The sequence below is a fragment of the Oryctolagus cuniculus genome, chromosome 9 (genome assembly GCF_051225735.1).
Source record: "Oryctolagus cuniculus isolate XC-2025 breed Fujian yellow rabbit chromosome 9, ASM5122573v1, whole genome shotgun sequence".
In the NCBI taxonomy this organism is placed as follows: Eukaryota; Metazoa; Chordata; class Mammalia; order Lagomorpha; family Leporidae; genus Oryctolagus; species Oryctolagus cuniculus.
In genome coordinates this window covers 121467202-121489267 of record NC_142875.1, presented here as the reverse complement: position 1 = coordinate 121489267, position 22066 = coordinate 121467202, and the positions used below count along the sequence as shown (strand labels likewise).

General features: G+C 38.4%; 1 protein-coding gene across 25 annotated transcripts in view; it reads left to right on the top strand.

Moving 5' to 3' along the window:
• The window catches only part of SOX5 (SRY-box transcription factor 5), a 1100247-nt gene that overhangs the window by 656766 nt on the left and 421415 nt on the right, over positions 1-22066 (top strand). For 6 of the 25 annotated variants that reach the window (XM_089304675.1, XM_089304669.1, XM_089304668.1 and 3 more), the window contains exon 1: positions 11172-11393. The exons of 18 other annotated variants lie outside the window; for them this stretch is intronic. In XM_089304675.1, coding sequence (XP_089160801.1) covers positions 11356-11393 — 38 coding nt within the window. In that variant the 5' untranslated portion in view covers positions 11172-11355. Of the gene's footprint in view, positions 1-10088; positions 10544-11171; positions 11394-22066 lie in introns of those variants that run through there. One more of the 25 variants, XM_089304676.1, reaches the window with a different exon arrangement.

Genomic DNA, 22066 nt, shown 5'->3' with positions numbered 1-22066 from the left:
TTATATATGTGTATTTTCTTGTCTTACTACTATATGGTGGGTGTTTACCCTATCGCTCTTTACCTGTCTTAGAATATAGAAATTTCCTTGGATATGGTAATTGTTGGGTATTTTTTGATTTGAATAAGGTGCCATTTGTTACTGAGAAGTTTTGCATGTTTATATAATTGGAATGATTAATTTTTACTTAATTGCTTCTGAATTTGAATCTAATGTTAGTAACAACTTCTCTAAAATTATATTTGAATTTGTTCTTGTTCCCTTCTAGTAATTTATGATTTACTTTTAAATCTTTGATCCATGTGAAAGTTATAGTCCTGTTCATATTGGTGATGAAGAAATCATAGAACATTAGTTGAGTGCCACTTATATAATTTACTAATAGAATATACTAACTTATATGTGTTTGCTTTTTTTCTTCTGTTTCATTGATTTTTTAATTCATGAATACTAGATTGTTTTAATCATTGAGAGGACTTTAGAAAATTTGTGTGATATGGAATGTAAAGGCAAAGAGAGAGAGAGGGAGAGGTCTTTAATCAGCTGGTTCATTCCCCAGATGATGGCAACGGCTGGACCTGTGCCTATCCAAAGCCAGGAGACAGGAGCTCCTTCTGGGTCTCCGACGTGGGTTCAGGGACCCAAGGACTTGGGCCATCTTCTACTGCTATCCTAGGCCATAGCAGAAAGCGGGATCAGAAGTAGGGCAGTAGGTCTAGAACCAGCACCCATATGGGGTGGTGGCACTGCAGGTGGCAACTTTACCTGTTATGCCACAGCAACAGCCTTTAGTCATCTTATTTTGAAATTATTTTTTACTTATATTTACTTAACATAGAATATTGTTTCACAAAATAACACTTTCATTATTTTACCTTGGATTACAAACAGGCTTTGGAAGTAGATATCTTGTAGAGTAGATCAGGCACCAGATTTTTAATCAAAATACTTAGGTTTAAACTGTGTGTCTGCCTCTATTAGCTGTAAAACCAGAAAGCAGTTAATTTTTATACCTGTACTTTCCTTTTTATTTATTTATTTGACAGAGTTAGACAGTGAGAGAGAGAGAGAGAGAGAAAGGTCTTCCTTCCGTTGATTCATCCCTGAGATGGCTGCTGCAGCCGGAGCTACGCTGATCCGAAGCCAGGAGCCAGGTGCCTCTTCCTGGTCTCCCAAGCGGGTGCAGGTGCCCAAGCACTTGGGCCATCCTCCACTGCCCTCCCAGGCCACAGCAGAGAGCTGGACTGGAAGAGGAGCAACCGGAACTAGAACCCGGTACCCATATGGGATGCCGGTACCGCAGGTGGAGGATTTACCAAGTGAGCTACGACGCTGACCCCATATACTTGTACTTTCCATTAGAATTGTTGAGAAAATTAATTTGTGTGAAAATTGTTGATTTTAGGTAATTTGACTAATGCTTATGAAGGAGGCTAGAATATTCTTATCCTTGTTCATAATTCTATGGCAAAAAGTTTATTTTTGCCTTTCTGCCTTTAATTGGAGTGTGCACCCCAGAAAAGAAGCTCTGAAAAAAATTTAGGTTGTGGGTCTTAGTAAAATTTGGGGCACAGAGTCAGTTTAAGAACAGTGTTTATTGGGCTGGCGCTGTGACATAGTGGGTAAAGCCGCCGCCTGCAGTGCTGGCATCCCGTATGGGTGCTGGTTCGAGACCGGGCTGCTCCACTTCCAATCAGCTCTTTGCTATGGCCTGGGAAAACTATAGAGGATGGCCGAAGTCCTTGGGCCCCTGACCCACATGGGAGACCCAGAGAAAGTTCCTGGCTGCTGGCTTTGGATCAGCTTGGCTCTGGCCATGTGGCTATTTGGGGAGTGAACCAGCAGATGGAAGACCTCTCTCTCTCTCTGTCTCTCTCTGCCTCTGCCTCTCGGTAACTCTGCCTTTCAAATAAATAAATAAATCCATAAATAAAAAATAGAACAGGCCGGTGCCGCAGCTCAATAGGCTAATCCTCCACCTGCGGCAGCAGCACCCCGGGTTCTAGTCCCGGTCGGGGCGCCGGATTCTGTCCCGGTTGCTCCTCTTCCTGTCCAGCTCTCTGCTGTGGCCCGGGAGTGCAGTGGAGGATGGCCCAAGTGCTTGGGCCCTGCACCCGCATGGGAGACCAGGAGGAGGCACCTGGCTCCTGGCTTCGGTTCGGGGCAGCGTGCTGGCCGTAGCGGGGTGAACCAACAGAAGGAAGACCTTTCTCTCTGTCTCTCTCTGTCAAAAAAAAAAAAAAAAAAAAAAAAGGCAGTGTTTATTAAGTTCATTTGTTCATTAAGATTACAAATAATGGTATAACAAGAAGACTAAATAAATCTGAAGTTAGTTTCCCAGGAAGTACATTCATAACTTTAAAGTTGTGATTTTTTTCTTTAGTCTATGCTTTGACACTATGCAAAATTTAGAAATAAATTTTTCTGTTTATAGAACCATGATTTCTATATAGTTATTTACTTAGATGTTTTCTAATCATAATATACCATTTAAAATACCTAATTTATTTGAAAGGCAGCAAGGGAGGGAGAGAGAGAGATACAGAGACTGAGAGATAGACAGTTGATCCAGTGGTTACTCCCCAGTAGCCAGCCAGGGCTGAGCCAAGCTCAAGCCAGGGGAATTCAGTCTAGGTCTCTTCAGCTATAGTTGCTGCCTCTACGGGTAGGAATTAACAGGAAGCTGGAATTGGAAGCGAGACAGTGACTCAGACTCATGCTCTGATGTGGGCTGTGAGTGTTCCAAGTACCACTTTAAACCCCTGCACCAAATATACTGCCTCAGTTATATGCCACTTGATATCTAAATGCTTATTAAATAACTGAATATATTCACCTGATATCTGCTTCTTGTTTTTTTTTTTTTTTTTTGTCCTGTGCATAGTCTGACTGAATGATTTCCTAAACTGTGGTAGTGAGTAATTTTTCTTAACAATAATAAGAAAAAAATAAAAGAAGCTGTTTGGCAGTTCTTCAGAGTGTCCACAAAATTCATTTTAAAAACTGTGCTGTCATGGACACAATTTGGCTGTCAGGATTTCTGACATTACAACTTTTAGTTTGCCTTTGAATTTTTCACTTGATGTTTTGAAATTCTGCATAAGGGAAGAATCTCTTCTATTTATTTGCCCCACTTGCCAATCACTGTTCCATCAGACATGTGAGACATTCAAATAGCAAGAAACTTTTCATTCTCTCATTGAATTAGGTAATGCTACTAAATGCAAGTATACTAATGGGAACAAATCAAACTTGTGACTTGAAAATTCAAGCACAAAATTTTTCAGAATCACAAATATATCAACTTAGTCATAATATTGTTCTTTTGAAAATATCTTTTTTTATTATTTAAGTTATGCTGGTCATTGTAAATTCAACTTAGTGGAATTAATTTTAGTAAAAAGGATTATTTCTCTTTTATTGATGTATGTACACAAATTATGGTATACTATGAAAGGTCAAAATAACTGTTAAATATACACAAGGAGCAGTCTTCCAATGTGTGTTATAAGAACTTTTATAAATTATGAATTGATTTATCAACAAAGATATTATAGAAACAAAATATTTTTTTTTATTTGAAAGACAGTATGATGGAGAATTAGAGCGAGAAAGACAGGCAGGGTGAGCAAGAAACAAAATCTTCCTTCTGTTGATTCACTCCCCAAGTGACTGCAACAGCCGCAGCTGAGCCAGGCCAAAGCCATGAGCCCGGAACTCACTCCAGGGCTCCCATGTTGGTGCCAAGTACTTGAGCCATCACTGCTCTATCCCAAAGGTTTTCATTCACAGCAATCTGGAATTGGGAGGGAGCCAGGACTCCACAGAGGTCTTCAAGAGGTAACAACTGCTGCTGTGTGAATTGCCTGCCCCATAAGTTCAGAGCTGAGAGTGAGCTCAGGAATCGTGTTCCCTGGGATGTCAAAGACAGGCAAGATCACATCTTTAGAAGTGAAAGCAGAGAGGCTGGCCTCCTAACTTGACCCCTGTGTCATTCTAGATACAAGTACACTGAACATTGTTAATAGGCCACATTCTCATTTACTGTGAATAAAAATTGTCATTCAGGGAGCCAGCATTGGGGCACAGTGAGTTTAGCCACTGCTTGCTGTTGTGCTTCTGATCCAGCTTCTGCTAATGAACCTGGAAAGGCAGCAGATGATGGCTTAGTTCTTAGGCGCCTGCACCCACATGGGAGACCCAGATGGAGATTCAGGCTCTTGGCTTTGGCCTGGCCCAGCCCTGGCATGTGCAGCCATTTGGGTAGTGAGCCAGCAGATGGACGATGTCTCTCTCTCATCGCTCTCATTCTGCATTTCAAATAAATGAATCCTTTTTTAAGGCAATTATTCACTTAATATGAAATCAATGAATACACAGAATAAATAAGTGTAGTCAACTTTAAAAATGAAGTCAGTTAAATATTTTCTTGCTTTACTCAGAGTAGCTCTCATTACTGCTCTGATTAGTTAATATAAATATAATACGTATGTTAATGGTGAGAAAAGTTCTCTGAGTCTTGTGTACTAAAGTATTCCACGGACATTGTCAATCAAGAAACAAAGCCACTTACTGGTGCCATTGTCACTTTGCTGCTGTCTCTAGGTAAAATGTTAGTGGAGTGAGTTCACCAAATTTCTTTCCAAGTTGAAAAGTTACAGCAAGCTTGGTGGCCAAGAGCGTGTTGAAAAGGCGTGATCCCATTTGAGTGGGTTCTCTTCTTATTGACTACATGAATTCCTTACTCGTCTGATTCTTACCACCAGAGTCCTTTTCATCTTCATGAAGATGACTATCTGATGAGTAAAAAAGTGAAGACACCATTAATTAAGTTGATTTTATTCTCCTGATCTACATGCTTTGGTAGAAATAACTGATTCTTTTTTAAAAAAATGATTGATTTACTTGAAATTCAGAATTAGAGACAGAGAGATCCTCCATCCGCTGGTTTATTCTCCAAAGGGCTGCCATGGCAGAGCTGGGACGATCCAAAGCTATGAGCCAGGAGCTTCTTCCTGGTCTCCCACGTGGGTGCAGGGTCCCAAGCACTTGGGCCATCCTCTGCTGCGTTCCCAGGTGCATTCGCAGCGAACTGCATTGGAAGAGAAGCAGCCAGGACTCAAAGTGGCACTCACATGGGATGCCGGCACTGCAGGCAGCTGCTTAACACAATATACCATAGCACCAGCCTTGATTCTTTCTTTTAAGACACAGGTTGCATCACAAAATAGTTGGATGGAAACCAGAAAATTGACTTTATTGCAGGAAGACTAGTAGTAATTTGGGTATTTGGTACTGTAAATGAGATAAGCACTTTATTCTTTAACTCCTTTGTTGTGTGAAGAACCACCCTGTATATCAAGTAACTTGTGAGAATGGCACAGTTATCACTCAACCTGACTTTGAACAATTTTGGGCATTTAGTTAGCAGTAAAACATACCTAATGGGGTCAATACGCAGCATATAGACTAAGCCGTCACCTGTGGCACCTGCATCTTTTATGGTCGCCCGTTCATGTCCTGGGTGCTCCTGTTCTGATCCAGCCCTCTTCCTATGCCCTGGGAAAGCAGCAGAAGATGGCCCAAGTGCTTGGGCCCCTGCACCCATGTGGGAGACTCAGAAGAAGCTCCCGGCTTCAGATATGCCCAGCTCTGGCTGTTGTGGCCATTTGGGGAGTGAACCAGTAGATGGAAGACCTTTCTCTCTGTTCCTCTATCTGTAACTGGGCCTCTCAAATAAATGAAATCTTAAAAAAAAAAAAAAAAAAAAAGCCTAGTAAGCACTTCGCTGTGTACTCATTGCTTAACTGCCATTATGCTACATGAGTTAAATCAACATTTGTTGCCATTTGAGAATTTTGGAGGAAAGTTAGCATAACATTGGTGTTCCCCATCTCTACTTAGTAGTTTTGGACCTCCTCATTTGTAACTAGGATAATAGTACTGCATATCTCCTATAGTTGTGTAGAATATTAAATGAAACGATGTATTTTAAAGATGTATAATGTAGACAGAAATCCATCCAAAATAAAAACTAGCACTTTAAAATAATGTCAAGTGACTTTGAAGAAGGAGATAATAAGATCAAATAGCAGACGCGATTACTGGAGATGCCATCATCTCTATGAGAGACGTAAAATTAAGGTGTTCTGGAACAACACTGATTCTTCAGTTTTGCCATCTGATGGTGATTTATTTGTATATTCTGACTCAGGGACAGACAGTAGAAAGTAGAACAACCTTGAATTTGTAGGCTATTGTATGCCAGTCCCCTGACAGATGGGCATTTTGGAGAACTGAATCTTAGATCTTTAAAAAGAAGGTGTAGAGTATTGAGTTTCTTAGATGGCTTTCTGATGAGGTCCAGTATTACACAACTGTAGTCTATGCTAAGTCAGAGTTTTACTTATTATAGGCTAGTAGTGAGCTCACTGGGCATCTGGTGAATGACTCAGAGATGTACATTACTTGAAAGTTTTTTTTTTTTTTTTTTAGAAACAGAGAATGTTCTTTTTTAAAAAATGTGTTTATAACAAAATAACCAATAATGCAGGAAAATATTTTAATGCCTCTTATATCAGCTTAGTCAATAAAAAACTAGTATTGTCTGACACTGATGGGCTCTAAATTCATTGTGGTCATAATATTAAAAGTTTTATTTCCCCAAAAATAGCTTTCCATATTTCATGAGGCATGAATCCTATAATTTGGTGCAGAAACACATATTACATAGTGAAGTGTAGTCTGTGCCTTTGACTACATATGTCAATTTCATTTATTAAATAGAAGAAGTCAAACAGTTCTATCCTAAAATAGAGGAAGGAAACCATGTTCTTTTAAAATTATTAGAAATATTTGCATGAAAAGGGGTTAACTTTGGAAATAACTTTGTTTATGATCTTAAAAGTTCCTGGTATTCTCTTGGAGAATTTTCTGGCTGTGTTTTCTAGCATATCTTTATTTTCTTAGCCCGTGTGCCTCTCCTTTTTATATTTGCAGTGGAAACATCATGAGCTGAGAAGCATACTTTTTCAGTTTCATTCCATTTTCCATAATGTCACCACAGCAGTGTCAAAGAGACTCATTAAATAGAAACCTGTTCTATAGTATTTCTGTTGTACTTTGTGCTTTGGTCATCTTTGGAAGATGTATTTGTGTTTGTCGGTGTTTGTAGATCCTACTGTTTTAAGTATTGTGCGGTTAACTTCTTGTCACTGTTTTTTGTTCATTTTCTTATTTTGGTTTTAACACAGCTTACCAGATTGACCTTGGGAAGCTTCGATTCTGAACAGTACATTGGGAACTTGGTCAGTTTTACATAAAAGTAGATTTGCTATGCATTTTCCTTGAATTCTTCTGTTTTTAAACCATAGCACTTCACATACTGTTAAGCATTAAATAGATGTTAGATGAATACAGAAGTATGTCTCAGTCCACATATATTATGACAATTTCTGTTATCCTGCTTACAATAGCATAGCAGAGATCACTTTGAAATTTTTGTTCTGCTGTAGAGAAAACTGCCTGTATAATATATAAATTATATATATTGACACATATAATGTATCAGTTGCGTATCTTATACTTTTTAGATAATTGATAAAGAATATGGATTTATTTAACAATTCTGTGTGCTATTTATGAACATATTTTTAGTATTTAAACATTTTAACACAGTGTAAAATAAAAAGATGATTTATAAGTAACACCAACTTAATACTAAAAATTAGATTTATTGGATCATTAACTAGCCAGTGGGAAGATTTGACCAAAATATTTTGGAACCATCTTCCCTTTTTGCTGACGTTCTAAAATGTGGCAGAAATGCTAATTTGCATTATGGATTTCAAATAAAAGAAAAACTTTTACAACCTAAAGATGTACATTTAAAAATATTTACTCCATTTAGCCATCAAAAACCATATTTACCTAGTGACAAAGAGATTTTGTAAAATTTAATTTTTAGTGACAATTACCTGAAAGCCTTTTAAGTCAGTTTAAAAAAAGCATAACATCTTGGGGTTTAAACTCAGCTGTAAATTCTGGGGCTTCAGGTTATCCTATACAATGGTGTCACAAGTGAAACAGATACAAAATGTGGCTTCAAGTAGCAAATGTGCTACTAAGCATTGATATGAATTAAAATTATTTTTCCCAAGTTTGAACTTTGGGAAAATTAGTGTTGTACGAGAAATACCTACTCCTTTTTACACCATGTAAGATCCATGGGTTGATTTATGTGAGCCAAGTTCCTCATGCACTTCGAGTTCCATTCGTTCAAATTATCGTTAGTAGGGTGATCATTATTTTATTTTGCAAATACTGTCTGATTCGTATTCTGTTAAAGCTCTTTGAGCATAGATGACTGCAAGAAAGAGTTTGTTTTTTAATGACCACAAGCATGTTTATAGGATACATTGAGATCTGAAGCTAACTTTCAAAGCATTTAACATTTTCCTGTATGTTGTTGTGTTTATTTGGCATGTGTATACATATCTGCGTGTATACATATACTAAGTGTCTATAAAAACCAAACCACAGATAAAGAAGATTCTGTGATGAACATCTTTCCTTTATACTGTCGTTGGCCTCAAACCCTCACGCTGTCTCTTACCTGCTCCGGTGACCTTCTGGATTGGAGTTTCGTGGAAACAACCAGAGGTAGTAGCTGTAGCAAGACAGCAGCTGGGACCATACGGATCTCAGCATCCTGCCTTATGGCCATTATCTTTGTTTCTATCTTTATGCTGCCACGATGTTTCCTTCTTATGCTCTCTCTGTCTCCTCTCCCTGACTCCAGCTCCTGTGGCTCCCTATAACCTACTCTTCATTCTGCAAGATTTTAGGGGAAAACAGTAAATATTTTTGAAGCATGTGTAACTACGCAGCTACCATACCCCAATCCCAAAGCCACGGTTAACAATAGAAGAAAAATATGATTTTTGTAGACATTATCAGATTGTATTAGACTGTAGGCCCCTTAAGGGCTGAAAGAATAATTTATTTAAAATAAATAACAATTTTCTCATTTTTCTATGTAGGAATAGGTTGTTGCTATAATAAAAAATAATTTGAGGCTAATGACAAGAAAGAATAGTGAGTAATATCCTTCCCCCTTCCCCAACTGCTGAAAATGAAAATCATGTCAGCATCAAGTCATTTTTGCCACATCCCTTGTTAACAGCTTTTTCAGGGTGGGTCATAATTCTGTGTTTTGTTAGTGTCATAACTCCATAGTGACATGCTTGATTCTTATTCCACATTGATTTCGAAGTGCATGCACATATATTTTTAGGATGTCTCATGAGTGATGAGTCTCATTATGAAGTTATTATCAACTTGGGTCCCCCAAATTTCTAACCGTTGAACGAAGAATAAATTTGGTAGCCTGAGAAGGTTAACAATTGATTTTTCTGTGTGGAATATATGTGTATGGTGTGTCATTGTGTACGTTTGAAAAAGTAAACTTACTGTCTGCCTGTCGCCAGGAAAAAAAAAAAAAAAAGTGGGACCTAATCAAACTGCTGTAGGGTCAACCCTTGTGGTTTTAAAGGCCCTTAATGTTGTCCAGCTGCAAAATAAAAGGAATTGGGAGGGGAAGTTGGAAGGAGTGGAGGGGGTTGGGGGAGATGTGTGGAAAAGAACAGGGAGTCTGGCTTTTATTTTTTTTTTAAGTGAGTTCAGTGCCAGCCTGGACATGGGCTGTGCAGACTATTGAGCCATTGTCTGCTCCATTTCCAGAATAGCCCCCAGTTAATCACTTCGGCTTTGAAGGGTATTTCCTCGTGGAATTCTCCACAGAAAATCTAATCAACTGACCTGCCCTCACAACAATGGAAGGCTTTTTTTTCCTCTCTTTCCCTTATTGGGGCGGGCTCTGTAATGTAGCCTTTTGTGCAGAATGAGCCCTCCCAGTAGGAGTGGAGAGCGCGTGTGAGTGACTGAGTGTGTGTGTGTGTGTGTGTGTGTGAAGAATGCACACTATCTCGTGGTGGTGAGTGTGTGCCTACTCCCTGGCCAGATGCTGCGGTGCGCGGGGCAGCCTCCATCTCTGCGTGCGTGTCTGTGTAAGTGTCCCTCTCTGTGTGTGCGTGTGCCTCTGTCATTTCATGTCAAAGGTACATTACCTGATCACCCTCCTCGCCTGCCAGATTTTTATCTAGATAATTGGAACTGCTATGGAGGCTGTGCCTTGCCAGCCAGCTCAGGATCCGCAAAGCCACAGTTAGTCCACCTTGTTATCTGTGGCCGCCTGGGCAGAGGAAATTAAAGAGATCCCAGCCAGGGCAGCGCTGCCTGCCCCCTGACCTCCCCGGCGATCCCACAAGGGACAGTTTGCTGGGACCCTCCTTGGGGTTTTATGTCGGGGTTCGGCTGGGGGTTGTGGCTGGCTGGTGCGCGTGATTTTGGCATGTGGATACCTGTTCCCCTCCACATCGCACATCGTGTTTCATGGAGTTTGGAGCTGAAGAAACTTTGGTTGGGTTGCCAGGACGTTCGCAGCACTTTGTGGAAAGCACGAGCTAACAGTGAGCCGGACAGAGTGAGTGACAAGTTGTTTACAGGTTTCCTTGAAGGGGCCTCTGCTATATTTCAATCTGTCAAAGTTGCTTTTCTTCCCGCAGAACAATGCCTGATTGTTGTGTGTGCGTGTGTGCGAGTGTGTGTGTGAGTGCGCGTGTTTCCGTGTGCGCTCCGGGAGCCTAGAAAGGGGTGAGGAGGAATAACAATTCTTTGTGTAGAAACGCGCTTGCAAACATTTCATCTTTTTTTTGTTTAATTACTTAATAACTGCAGTTTCGTCGGGGTGCTGTGAGTGTACAGACTTATTTTTTTTTCCCCCAGCAGCGGCAAATGCATTTTACAGTATCACGCCGATGCGTGTGTGTGTGTGTGTGTGTGTGTATGTGTGGTGTGTGTGTGTGACTTTTATTATTTAGAGGGGAGAGAGTGTGGGAGACGTGTTAAATGAGTTGACTTCTCACACTGGGTGATGTCTAGGAGAGAGAATTAAAAGGAAAGGACAGGCACCCTGAGGTTGTTTAGTGCCTTGCAGCCGGAGCGTGCGGCTCCGCGGAGGGGGAGCGGCCAGACCCCGCTGCTGGAAGTGCGCTACCCCTTTAAGAGACTGGTCAAGGAGTCCTAGGAGAGGGAGAGGGGGGAAGGGGGGCAGAGGGAGAGGGAGAGGGGGAGAGAGAGGGAGAGAGGGAGAGGGGGGAGAGATTGAGAGATTGAGAGAGAGGGAGAGAGAGAGAGAAAATCAATTGGTTTAGAAGGTTCGGACTCACTTGACAGGTTCAGTTGGAGGCGATCCTAGGTGGCTGCTGTGACAAAGGGAAACTGTGCTTTTGCAGCATGCTCACTGACCCTGATTTACCTCAGGAGTTTGAAAGGTGAGTACAGTCTTCCCCCCCACCCTCAGATACTGAAGCGCAACTCTGCCGTTTTCCAGTGGTCTCTGGATCCGCTGGAAGATGTGCCCCCCAAAACGTGTTTGTTCAGGGGCGCCTTTAGCCAGGGCTCTCCCGCAGTCTCGTTAGCTGGTTTGTGTTGTCGTTGCCCGGACCAAACTGAACTGATTTGCAAAGTCTCCGAGATTTCTGCTCGCGTTTTTAGGTTGCGTCCTAGAACAGGAAATGAAATGAGCATTAAGCATCTCTCTCTCTCCCTCTCCCTCTCTCCCTCACTCCCTGCTTCTCTTTCTCGTTTACTCCCTTACTTTTTTCCCCCTTCATTGATTTTTTTTTCCCTCCCCTTCTACACCTTTTCAAAATGCGTTTGTGCGAGTGTTATTATTTTCAGCATCCCTGTCTCCTGTAATTTCTGGGGTGACAGAAGGTTTTGGTGGTGGTGGCAGCCGAGGCTGGAAGTTCCTATTTGATCCTTCCGTAAAACTTTGAAAGCTGCTCAGGGAAGCACACGACCTTTTGTTGATCTAAGAGAGTAGGGCTGTTTTTTTTTTTTTTTTTTTTTTTCTAAAGACTATTTAACATCACAGGTATATATTAGTGGATTATACTTTTAAGTGCCATGAACAGGAGAAATGGGATGGGGGATTGTATCTGCTGCCTTCCTAACTTTTAGAGGCCACTTTTCATGCTAGTTGTCTGAACAGAATTGTGGTTTACTGTATTTTTTCCCTTTTGCTAGGATGGGAATAAGTGTATTTGTAATTAAGTTGTTCTTATTTAGCGAAATGTGTGCCATATACCTCCATTTGATGTTGTTGCAAGTAAAGCCGGGCTTTGAAAGAATTTTAGCCCTTTTCATATTCCTATAAGTACACATTGCAATTTTTCAATTTGAGTTCTTATCCCAGCATAAGTTCATCTTTTTGATCTATAAATAGAATTTTGTTTGCCATTAAAAAGAATTCAAACTTTGTATTCTGTATGGTGAATTAAAAAAAAAAGCTAAAAAAAGCCAGGATGCATGATACCCAGGCTTTTTTTCATTTTCATGAAAGCTACCTTCTGTATAAACATTTGTTGTATCTGACTATGCAATGCAAGCTAGGTGCTAGACCAGCTGGTTAAAAATATGCTAAGTCAAGCTGTTCATCGCTCAAACGACTGAATTTGATATGAAAAGACGAAAAAAGAAAGGACAAAGATTAAAACATTCTAGAAGTGAAGCCATGGGAGAGAAAAAGCGTATTGAGAAGAAAATAACGCCTGACTGTGGTCAAATATTAGACAAGCGAGTAGCACATGAGTGAGGAAAGTAAAATAGCCAACATGTATACTTTAGTGTTGTCTTCTTGTCTCATTTCCTCCTCTTGTTTTAACTTAAGAAGGTGCATCCTCATTAGATAATTCCAGTGAATGGGTCAGCTTGCTTAACAGCTTTTGAATTAATTTTTTCAAAGTACGCATTAATTTTTTTTAATTAGTGAGCTTTTATTTGCAAATACAACCTTATTTCATATGTAGGTATTGGAGTTATTCATACTGGAACATACTGTTGCCTAATGTAGTGATTTGCTAATTTAACCCAGTAAGTTTTCAAGCATGCACAGAGTAGCACTTAAATGATAATATTCTTTAATTCTAATTACACTTTTTCAAAATAAAACTCTGAGTCTGATTTGTAAGCCTGTTAACAGATTATTCTTATAAAAAGGTAGTTACATATTAACAGGCTGTAGCCTATTTCTCTATATAGGCTAGCTTCCTGCTGTGAACTTTATTTGTATTTTTTCAATTATCTCTTTTTAAGCTAAACTTTTCCCTTTCCTATTCTGATGCTCAAATCTCTTAACATTTGTTTCTTCCTGGTGAGAATTTCTTTTTTTTTTTTCTTTTTCTTCTTCTTTTTTTTTTTTTTTTTTTTTTTTGTCATCCAGAGGCATGCTTTTCTAACTGGCTAATTAAATAAGCAAGTGATAATCAATAGGGTTGTCACTATGGACATCACGTTTGGAAATCTTTGTAGCTAAGATTATTTTGAAAAATATCATACAGTACACAATTTCTTAATAATTCCCCTGTGGTTGTAATTGGTAATACATACAAAATCTCAGTAAATCATTACTATTTGTTTACATTGAATTTGTACGGGTGAGTGTATCTGTAGTCACCCACATAGAGTATAGCATGTAGACACAATATTGAATATTTATAGTCTTTAAAGGAAGTATAGATGATGCAGTTACACTATCACATTTTGCCTTTTCAACTATTTCCAACTTTTGTTGAATAGTCGATCATTTCTCTTGACTGTTAATTTTTATTCAGTTTGCCCACCTGCCATCGATGAGTTTTTCACTTAAACTTAGAAACCTGAAAAGGAGACTTGCAGATTTGTTCATGAGATAGAGAACTGTGGTGCAGAGGACACAGAGAAGTTTTTGGGGCTCATGAATTGTAGAAGTTTTCAGTGCCCCCATCTTCCCTCTAAGTTCATCGATAGAGTTTATCCATCTTTTATTTATTCTTTCCACCTTGTAGATTATTTGGAAGTTAGAAAAATATAACAAATATCAGGATCAAAAGTGAGATTTGTTTATGTTTGTATGATCAGCCTTGAAACCGACATGGGCAATATTCTCAGGCTAATGAACAGTTTTGAAAGACTTAAGAAATAAAAACAATTTCATTGTTAAAAAATATTCATGAGATAGAGCAAACAGAAGAGTGATTCTGAAGATTAAAGAACATGAGATTTTTCATTTTTATTTTCAAACATTCCTGTCTTAACTGATGATGGTCCTGCAACACAAGATTCTCAGGTGGGAGGTGAACAGGCAGAACACATTCTGAAAAAGTGTTTGTAACAAAAGTCTTCTACATCTCTTTATTTAGAGCAGACATTAGTGCCAACACGGTCTAAACATTAGTATTGCTGTCATTAGAATGAATACCTGAATTCTCTTAAATTCTTTAAAAGCCAATGAATTTACATATTTAGATAATGAAAGATTGTGGCATAAAGTTATTTTCTTTGAGAATGTCACCTCTTTCTTGCTACTGCTAATAGAAAAATATTTAGAGTCTTTGCCTTAAACCAGTCTGAGCTTTTTTCTGGTGAATGAGCTATAATCATTTATGGTAATTTATCAATAATGCTATATTTCTTTCCTTTTAGTTTACATTTGTCCTACTTGATTGCAATCTAATAGTTTTATGGCTAGAGCTACTTGTTAAACTTTCTAATTGCTGTGTATTAGAGACTTAATTGAAAAGCAAATATAAGATTATTGCTTCAGACAGGTTGATAGTGCTTTTAAAGGAAAAGAAAAAAGTTGAAATTGAAGGCAGTGGGAATAGGCAAATGAGGCTTATAGTGTCACCTACTTGATTACTTCTCTCAAAACGGGTCTAGACAGCAGAAAGCCTATTTTTTAGATGTTGAAGGGAACACTGGAAATGTAAAACCTTTTACAATAAAAATCAACTTATTTGCATTATTGTCTCATCAAATTTATTTGCGATTCTATGACTAAAGAAATCATTTTTTCTCACTAGAAAACTTTTACTTTTTTTTTTTTTTCCTTAAGAGAGAACTATGCATGATATACCGCGGGAAAACTGATCCGTAAAATTCTCGTACAAAACTGCTGCTAGTGGGTTGCAGGAATATCTCTGTCATTAGTGGTATTTTAATTACCCACAGTTTGATTATAGTAATAAAATATTTATTACCCAGACAGATTTATTCAACCTAATTAGAAAGGTTTTTTTAAACCATCATGCTCATGCGTGATAAATCTGTTCAGATTAGCAGGTAACCCCTTAGGTGTGAATCAAAGGGAAGTTATCCGTCCACATTCTGCCACTTAATGGCAGCTATCAACCTGTGAGTTTGATATTTTGTTTTCAAGAAGTTCTGATATCAGGCTTTGCTCATTGCACCTATTTTTCATTTACTATTTTCTGGGGGGAAAAGGTGTCTATAGATTTTAATTGCCTTCTCAATAATTTGCAAGCAAACTGAGCTGAGCTCTTGGTTTGGAATGCAGCTTGCCTGAAGCAGTTCAAAACCACACTTGTGCCACACTCAGACTGGAGTACTATCCTGAAGACTTGGCATCAGCAGAGCGGACTGATGATTGAGAACAATTAAGGGTTAAATGTCAGGTGGCATTGTGCGTCGCTCCCTGTTTAGCAGGTGTGATAGAGATGTGTGACCGTTACACGGCTACATCACGCGTTGGTGCATTCTTATGTTTCTTCTATATAATAAGCACATGTTCTAGTATTTACCTGTTCTTAGGGAGCTTTTAACCAAAAATACATCTATGCATCATATGTGAGAGGCAAGTGATAAAACTGGTCCTGATTCTTAAGCACACTAGTCCCGTGTGGAGTTGGGAGCTATTTCATACGGATTACACTCGTGATGTATTTAGATAGCAAAATTACAGTGACGAGTAAAGTCTGGTTTTTATCGTCTGTTCTTTCTACTATCAGTTCTTCAGCCACCTAATGAGTGTGTTTTACAATGCAGATGCACATTATGTTGTCTGAATGCCTCCCTTTTGGTAGCTCCCTTAAATAAGTGTGGCTGATAGATTTTGTTTGCATCCACCACTCGTTATTAATTCATAATATCAGTGAGGTTAATAGTGTGGAAAATACACTGATGTAAGTTTTTCTGGTGCACTAACTTTTATACAAGTGTGGTTCCAAGGTGCCGATCCCTGATGCAGGTGATGGCAGTCAGGTCAAACGATGTTCAGAGATTCAGCCACAGCAATGAAGTGACCTCTTCCTGACAGCAGCATTTTGTTTTACAAGAGATGGGTTATGACCTAGCACAGTCTTCCTTCTTCCATGCGTTCTGTCCTTCCTTTACATTGATGGGTAGCATCATCATTTGCATTCATCCTAAAAGCTGAATGCCATATAGACAAATACTAATCAAGCGATACTGCTGGAGCACTAAAAAAAAAAAAAAAAATTCAAGACTGATAACAGTTTTCCTCAAATGAACACTGTGTGTTGGGACACACTTTAGGAGAATGCCTCCTAGTCCTTCATTTCAGTGTGGAGCTGATAATGGTTCAAGAGAAGACCGTTTTGTCCTTTGTGACGTCTGGGTCTTTCTCCGCTCCCTGCAGGATGAGCCATTCTTTGCTGACTTCTGGAGAGCTCCTCCATGTCGTCTGGAGATAACTGTGGCGTAGGGCTCTGCTTGGCCAATAGGGGGATGTTGCATTGCTCCACATTCAGGATCCTTTTCCCTTGGAGCCTGAGAGTAAAACCTCAGCAGTCCTCCCTGCCTGTGCCAGCCTCGGGAGTCAGAGACTCCAAGTTGTTCCCAGCTCTTGCACCTTCACTGTAGAGGCTGCGTTCTGCTCAGTGGGCTGCCGAGAAGGACCAGACCGAAACAAGATTTAGAAGAATTCTGGTGAGAACTGTTTACAGGGATATGGTATTTTAAAAGAATGTAGTAAACAAACAGAATTGTGGCATAAACAAAGATAATTAGCATAAACAATGTCGTTTTAGGACAGGTGGTTTAAAAAAACAAACAAAACAAAAAACCCAAATATGAACCCAATTTGAATGCTGCCAGTTTGGAACCACTGAACCTTAATCTGTACTTCATGAGAATTACCCAGGTTTGTTGATAAACTTGTTAACATGCGTTTGCTGTTTCTTTTGTATCATTTTCCGGTCATTCTGCCCTTTTGTCACCCAGCTTGAAAGTAATTAATCTATTACAAGGTAGTTTAAGGACTTTTTGCCCATAAAACATGACAGAAGGAAAATTAAAAGCAAAACCTTGTGGATGTTCATAGGTGTTTGAAATTAGGTTGAACCTTAAATGAATTCAAACCCGATCCTGCTTCATTGTATTTCAGATCTTTTATTTCAGTAACGTTTCAGTCACTTGGCTCTTCAGTGGTAATGCGTTGACTTTGGTCTTGTGTTAAAATGCAGAGTTGGTGTGTTTTTTTTTTTTTTTTTTTTGGTGTGGCTGAATCATCACTGGTGTTACATATTTCTAAGTGTTGCTTGTTTCTTCTTACTCTTTGCTCTGTAACGTAGTGAAGGTGGGATAGCAGTGTGTAAATGTATCTGGTGATCATGCAGTAAGAGGATGCTACTCGCTGTGAACCACGCTGTTGAAACCCACTGTGCCGCCGTGATGACTTGTTATCTGGAGACATTTAGGTTTATTACTGAATGACATTTTTTGTTTTTTAATGCCTGGTCCTGATGTGTTTTGACTTAGATGAAATGTAGAGTGTGGTGGAAAGAAAGCTGTTTATTTTTCTTGCATTAAGGATCAAAGTTCTTTATGGAAGTTGAAAAGATCGGTTTCCTCATGGAGCAGTGGGGACCAGGAATCCCAAGTGGTGTTCTGTGGCCCTTCTCTTTGCTGAAACGAGAGCATTTGTGAATGAGTTTTGGTTTCTTGGAGTTATAAAAATGTGTGTAAACTAGTAAACCATGTCTCATTCATGTGCTATGGAGATTTCTCGTACTTTCGGGACAAAAATAATTTGGCTACTAACGAATTAGGGCTACCTGCCAGTGCCAACACACACTGTAGGTAAGAGGAACACTATACAGAAAAGCTGCTGGCAGCAGAACCGTTGAAACTTTCATATGCAACAACGTTTCTATTTCTGCTCTTCACATCTTTGAAAGAATGTGTGTTTTAGAAAAGAAAATGTTAAAAAACAGAAGATATGATCTTTCTTAAAAAATGTATGTGTAGCTCCACTTTAATATTTCTCATCGTGGTGATGCCCAGGGTTTCATGATGCTCTGTGCACACTTGTCTCCCCTCCCAGTCCCGATCATTTCTGTGGCATTGAAACCCAAGCATCAGATGCCTTTCGAATAAATACAATATAAAGAAGTGGAGTTTACAGCACAGAGCCACCCCCTGCCCCCTACCTTCAGAGTCACTAAACCTGATCGGATTTTTATATTGGCAGTGTAAGGGAGTGAGATCAGCTGGGACACTAAGCAGCAAATTTTAAAGGATGTGTGTCTGCTTTGGCTGTTGCCAGTTTCTTAACCTAGTAGTAAAGGAAGACACAGACCAAAATCATGTTCTCTTGCTTCTTTTTAAATCAAAATGTGTTTGAAAATGAAGTCAACGTTTACTCTAGTACTGATTTTGACTCTATTTTCTGTATTAATATTATTAGGATTGGGGTACCAAGGCAGGGGGTGGTACATAGATTGTTTGAGAGCAGACTGTAAAACATCCTTGTGATCTGTTGACATATCATTTTCAACAATTTTATATTATGTAATAGCATCCTATTTAAAAGGAAATGCACGCATTGAAAATGAGAGATACACCTTAACATAAGAGAACACAAAATGAAAAAAAAAAGAGTAATACTTTATCTATGCTGTGAAGTTTTCATTCACAATTAATATAGGTTGCATGATGAAGTGATACAACATTTTTATTGTAATTGTAGAGGTAAAGTATTGTTTGCCAACAATTCTTCCTTCTGATTATTTACTCGAGGCCACAGTTTGTTGGGCAATAATTTACAAAGTCCAAAGATTTTTTAACTCCTGTCCTGAAGTCGCTTTGTTGTTTTCCCTTTTTTTATTTGCTATTGAATTTCATAATATGTTTGAAAAGAGGTTGCAGGAAGATGTCATATCAATTTGAGGGTAATATTTCTTTTTTTTCGTTCTGATATGTAATAGAAGAGATCTGCATCTAAGGTTCGTAAGGGTAGTGTACAGTATTCCCATTATTTAGTAGAGGAAAGAATCAATTGGTAATCAAAGTATTCAGTGTCTTACTCATTTCACTTTGAACTTGAATGTATACTAACTGAATATACAATATCAGAGGCATGTTATTTACCATCTCATGCCATCATTAGAATAAGAACAACAATTTTATGTAATATTCACAGTACCATTTATCAGACAGAATACCTACGAGTGAGAAAACAAAGCTGACCATGAGTGCCGTGTTCTGCAGATAGAACTTCTATTTCCCTCCAAGTCTAATAGGTAGAATTTGAGCAATAAAGGGAAAGGTAGTGGTTTTAGAGTCCTATGGATTATGGGATGTAAATATTGTCAGTGTAATTGTTTCTAAAAATCTAGGCATTAGTGGAAAAATAAAATGAGTCTAATTTGACCTATAAACAATTTAAGAGTTTTTAATGTTATAAAAGCAGTCTTCTTGAGAAATGAAAACATATCCAGAAGACACTGGTAGCAATTTAAAGAGTCAGTGTGAAGGAGTAGAATATATAGACTTCTATAAATAAATTAAAAAATAATTGCGAGTCAGTAGCCATTATGTGAAGAATTTATTTTGGGAAATAGAATAGCCATACACATTTAATCATGAAAGTTTGGAATTCAGGAGAAACTTTTTCATTGACAGGGCAATTGATCTCTTGAATAAATTCTACCAAATCCTTGTGAAGCTGGGAGAAAATCTTGAAGATTTATTTCATAGAAAAACAAACAAGTTCCATTCCCATTTTTTTTGTTTGCAACACAGAATCCTTTGGCATGTGCTACAATAGGATACACAATAATATTCCAGCTTTAAAGACCGGAGAGTGATGTGCTGCACATTGAATGGAAAATCTGAATTGGAGTTTGATGAATCAAACTTGAGTAACATTTGGAGATTTTTGAGATTTTGGGGGTGAGATGATGAGAGAGTTCATGTTAGACTTAAGGTGTACTTACCCAGTGAACTTTCCTTGTGGATTTTGAGTATCTCTCCTAAGGAATAAAATAATCACGAAAGGGATACAGTAAGGTTTACATGTTAGTGTCCTCACAGGTCTTGTTTAGTTTTTGGAAGTTTACATAGTAGCTGGTGTTATTAGTTGGATATGTATCTCAAGTTCTGGTTCTTTAGAATCTCTTTTGGTCTAAAACGTGCAGTGAGATGATGGGCTGAGTAAGTTCTAAAATATCTCAAACTCTAAAATTTCCATTACTTTGAACTATATTTTGAAGACCTCTGGCTCCTAACTCTAGTGGTTAGAATTCTCACATTCATGCAGCCTTTGGAGAGACATTATATCATATAACTAGCCTGCACGTGCCCAGTCACCTCAGTTTATCAGTCAGGTAGCTGCCATTGTGCAAAACAAGCAACCACAGTATATTTTAGGAGTTGTCAGGCATAAGTATGGTGTCTCCTTCTTACTTCGAATTAAATGCCTAAGTTTGCTGTGAAATATTTGAAGTGTCTTAAAAGACAAGGCTCCCATTTTGTGTGCTTAACTGTCTCAGGTGCATCAGATCATCATCCTCAACAGTGAGAAACATGTAAAAGATAAGTTGTATCTGGATTACTGAATGAGGCAGTGTGGGGACAGGGGAGAAGCCCAAGAGTGGTGCTTTAGGTCAAAGAGGTGAAAGTCTGTTAAAGAGGGTAAGAGAAGAGAAAAAAGGGAAAGACTCAATGGTAGAGCATGAAGGCAGTAGAAGGCTGTAGTCATATTTCTTCACATGAATAAATAAAATGTTGGACTAGAGAGGAGCAAGATTAACCGAGATTATAAACAGGTAGTCTAAAGAAAGATTTTAAGTGTTTGTGAAAATTAAATTAAACAACTTTTAGCGTTAGCATCAGGCTAGCCAACTTGATACGCTTTAGTTCCTGACTGGCAACGTCAGGAAAAGAGATGCTAAACCTTGTGAAGCAAGAGAGTAGAGCAACTAATGAAAGATGCATTTAAAAAAGCCCCTGTTTCATCTGAGAAAACAAGCTTCACATGTTGTTAATATTGTACATTTGGCGCATCACATGCTTTTTTTTAAACTTGGTGTTTTGGGGAAAAAGTGTTATACCATCAGCAACAAAATTTTAAACTATACATCTGAAGACCTTCTGTATTATCTCTGTTCAAAGTCTATGGTGTCCATCCATTTGGGATGACATAAGGATTTGCTGCGTTGAAATGAGTTGTGTGCTTAATAATTGTGATATAGAAATTTTTATTCATTCTATGCCACTTCTAACTTAGGAATAAAGAATGGGTCTTATTCTCTTACTCTCCCTGTATAGATATAAAGGTTGTGAAAAAAAAAAAAACCTTATTGAAACAGAACTACATTTAGAACTAAAACCAAAGAGAAATGTGCAAATATCCTACTGTTAAGCTAGAAAGGAAATCTGGAAATCATCCAGTTGGGCAACTTACTGCTAATATATTTTATAATCCAGCATTTCGTTATATACAAAGTTGGCATATGTTCCTCCAGTTTCTAAATCAAGAACTAAAACTTTGTGATGTGTAAGTCACTTAAATTCTTTGGGTTTCAGCCATGCATCTATGAAATGGGCTTAGAAATAAGATTAAAATTATTTATCTCCCAAAGCTAATCAAGTGGCTTAAACTTTTGAAAATTTATAAAAATATTTAGATGTCTCTGAATGCAAGCCACTGAATTCAGCCATTCAAAACTAGGTTTAGTTTTTGGCAAATGCAAAATGATCAGTAGTTTAATAAAATTATTACTGCTGTTTGATAACATACTGCTTGGCTGTTTAAAAATTATTTTAGCATATGAAGTAATACCTGTGAGAAATTGGTTGACTTACTTCTTAGTGTTGTGCTTAATTAGCTATAATTGTTCTTAAATGGACTTAAGGTTTT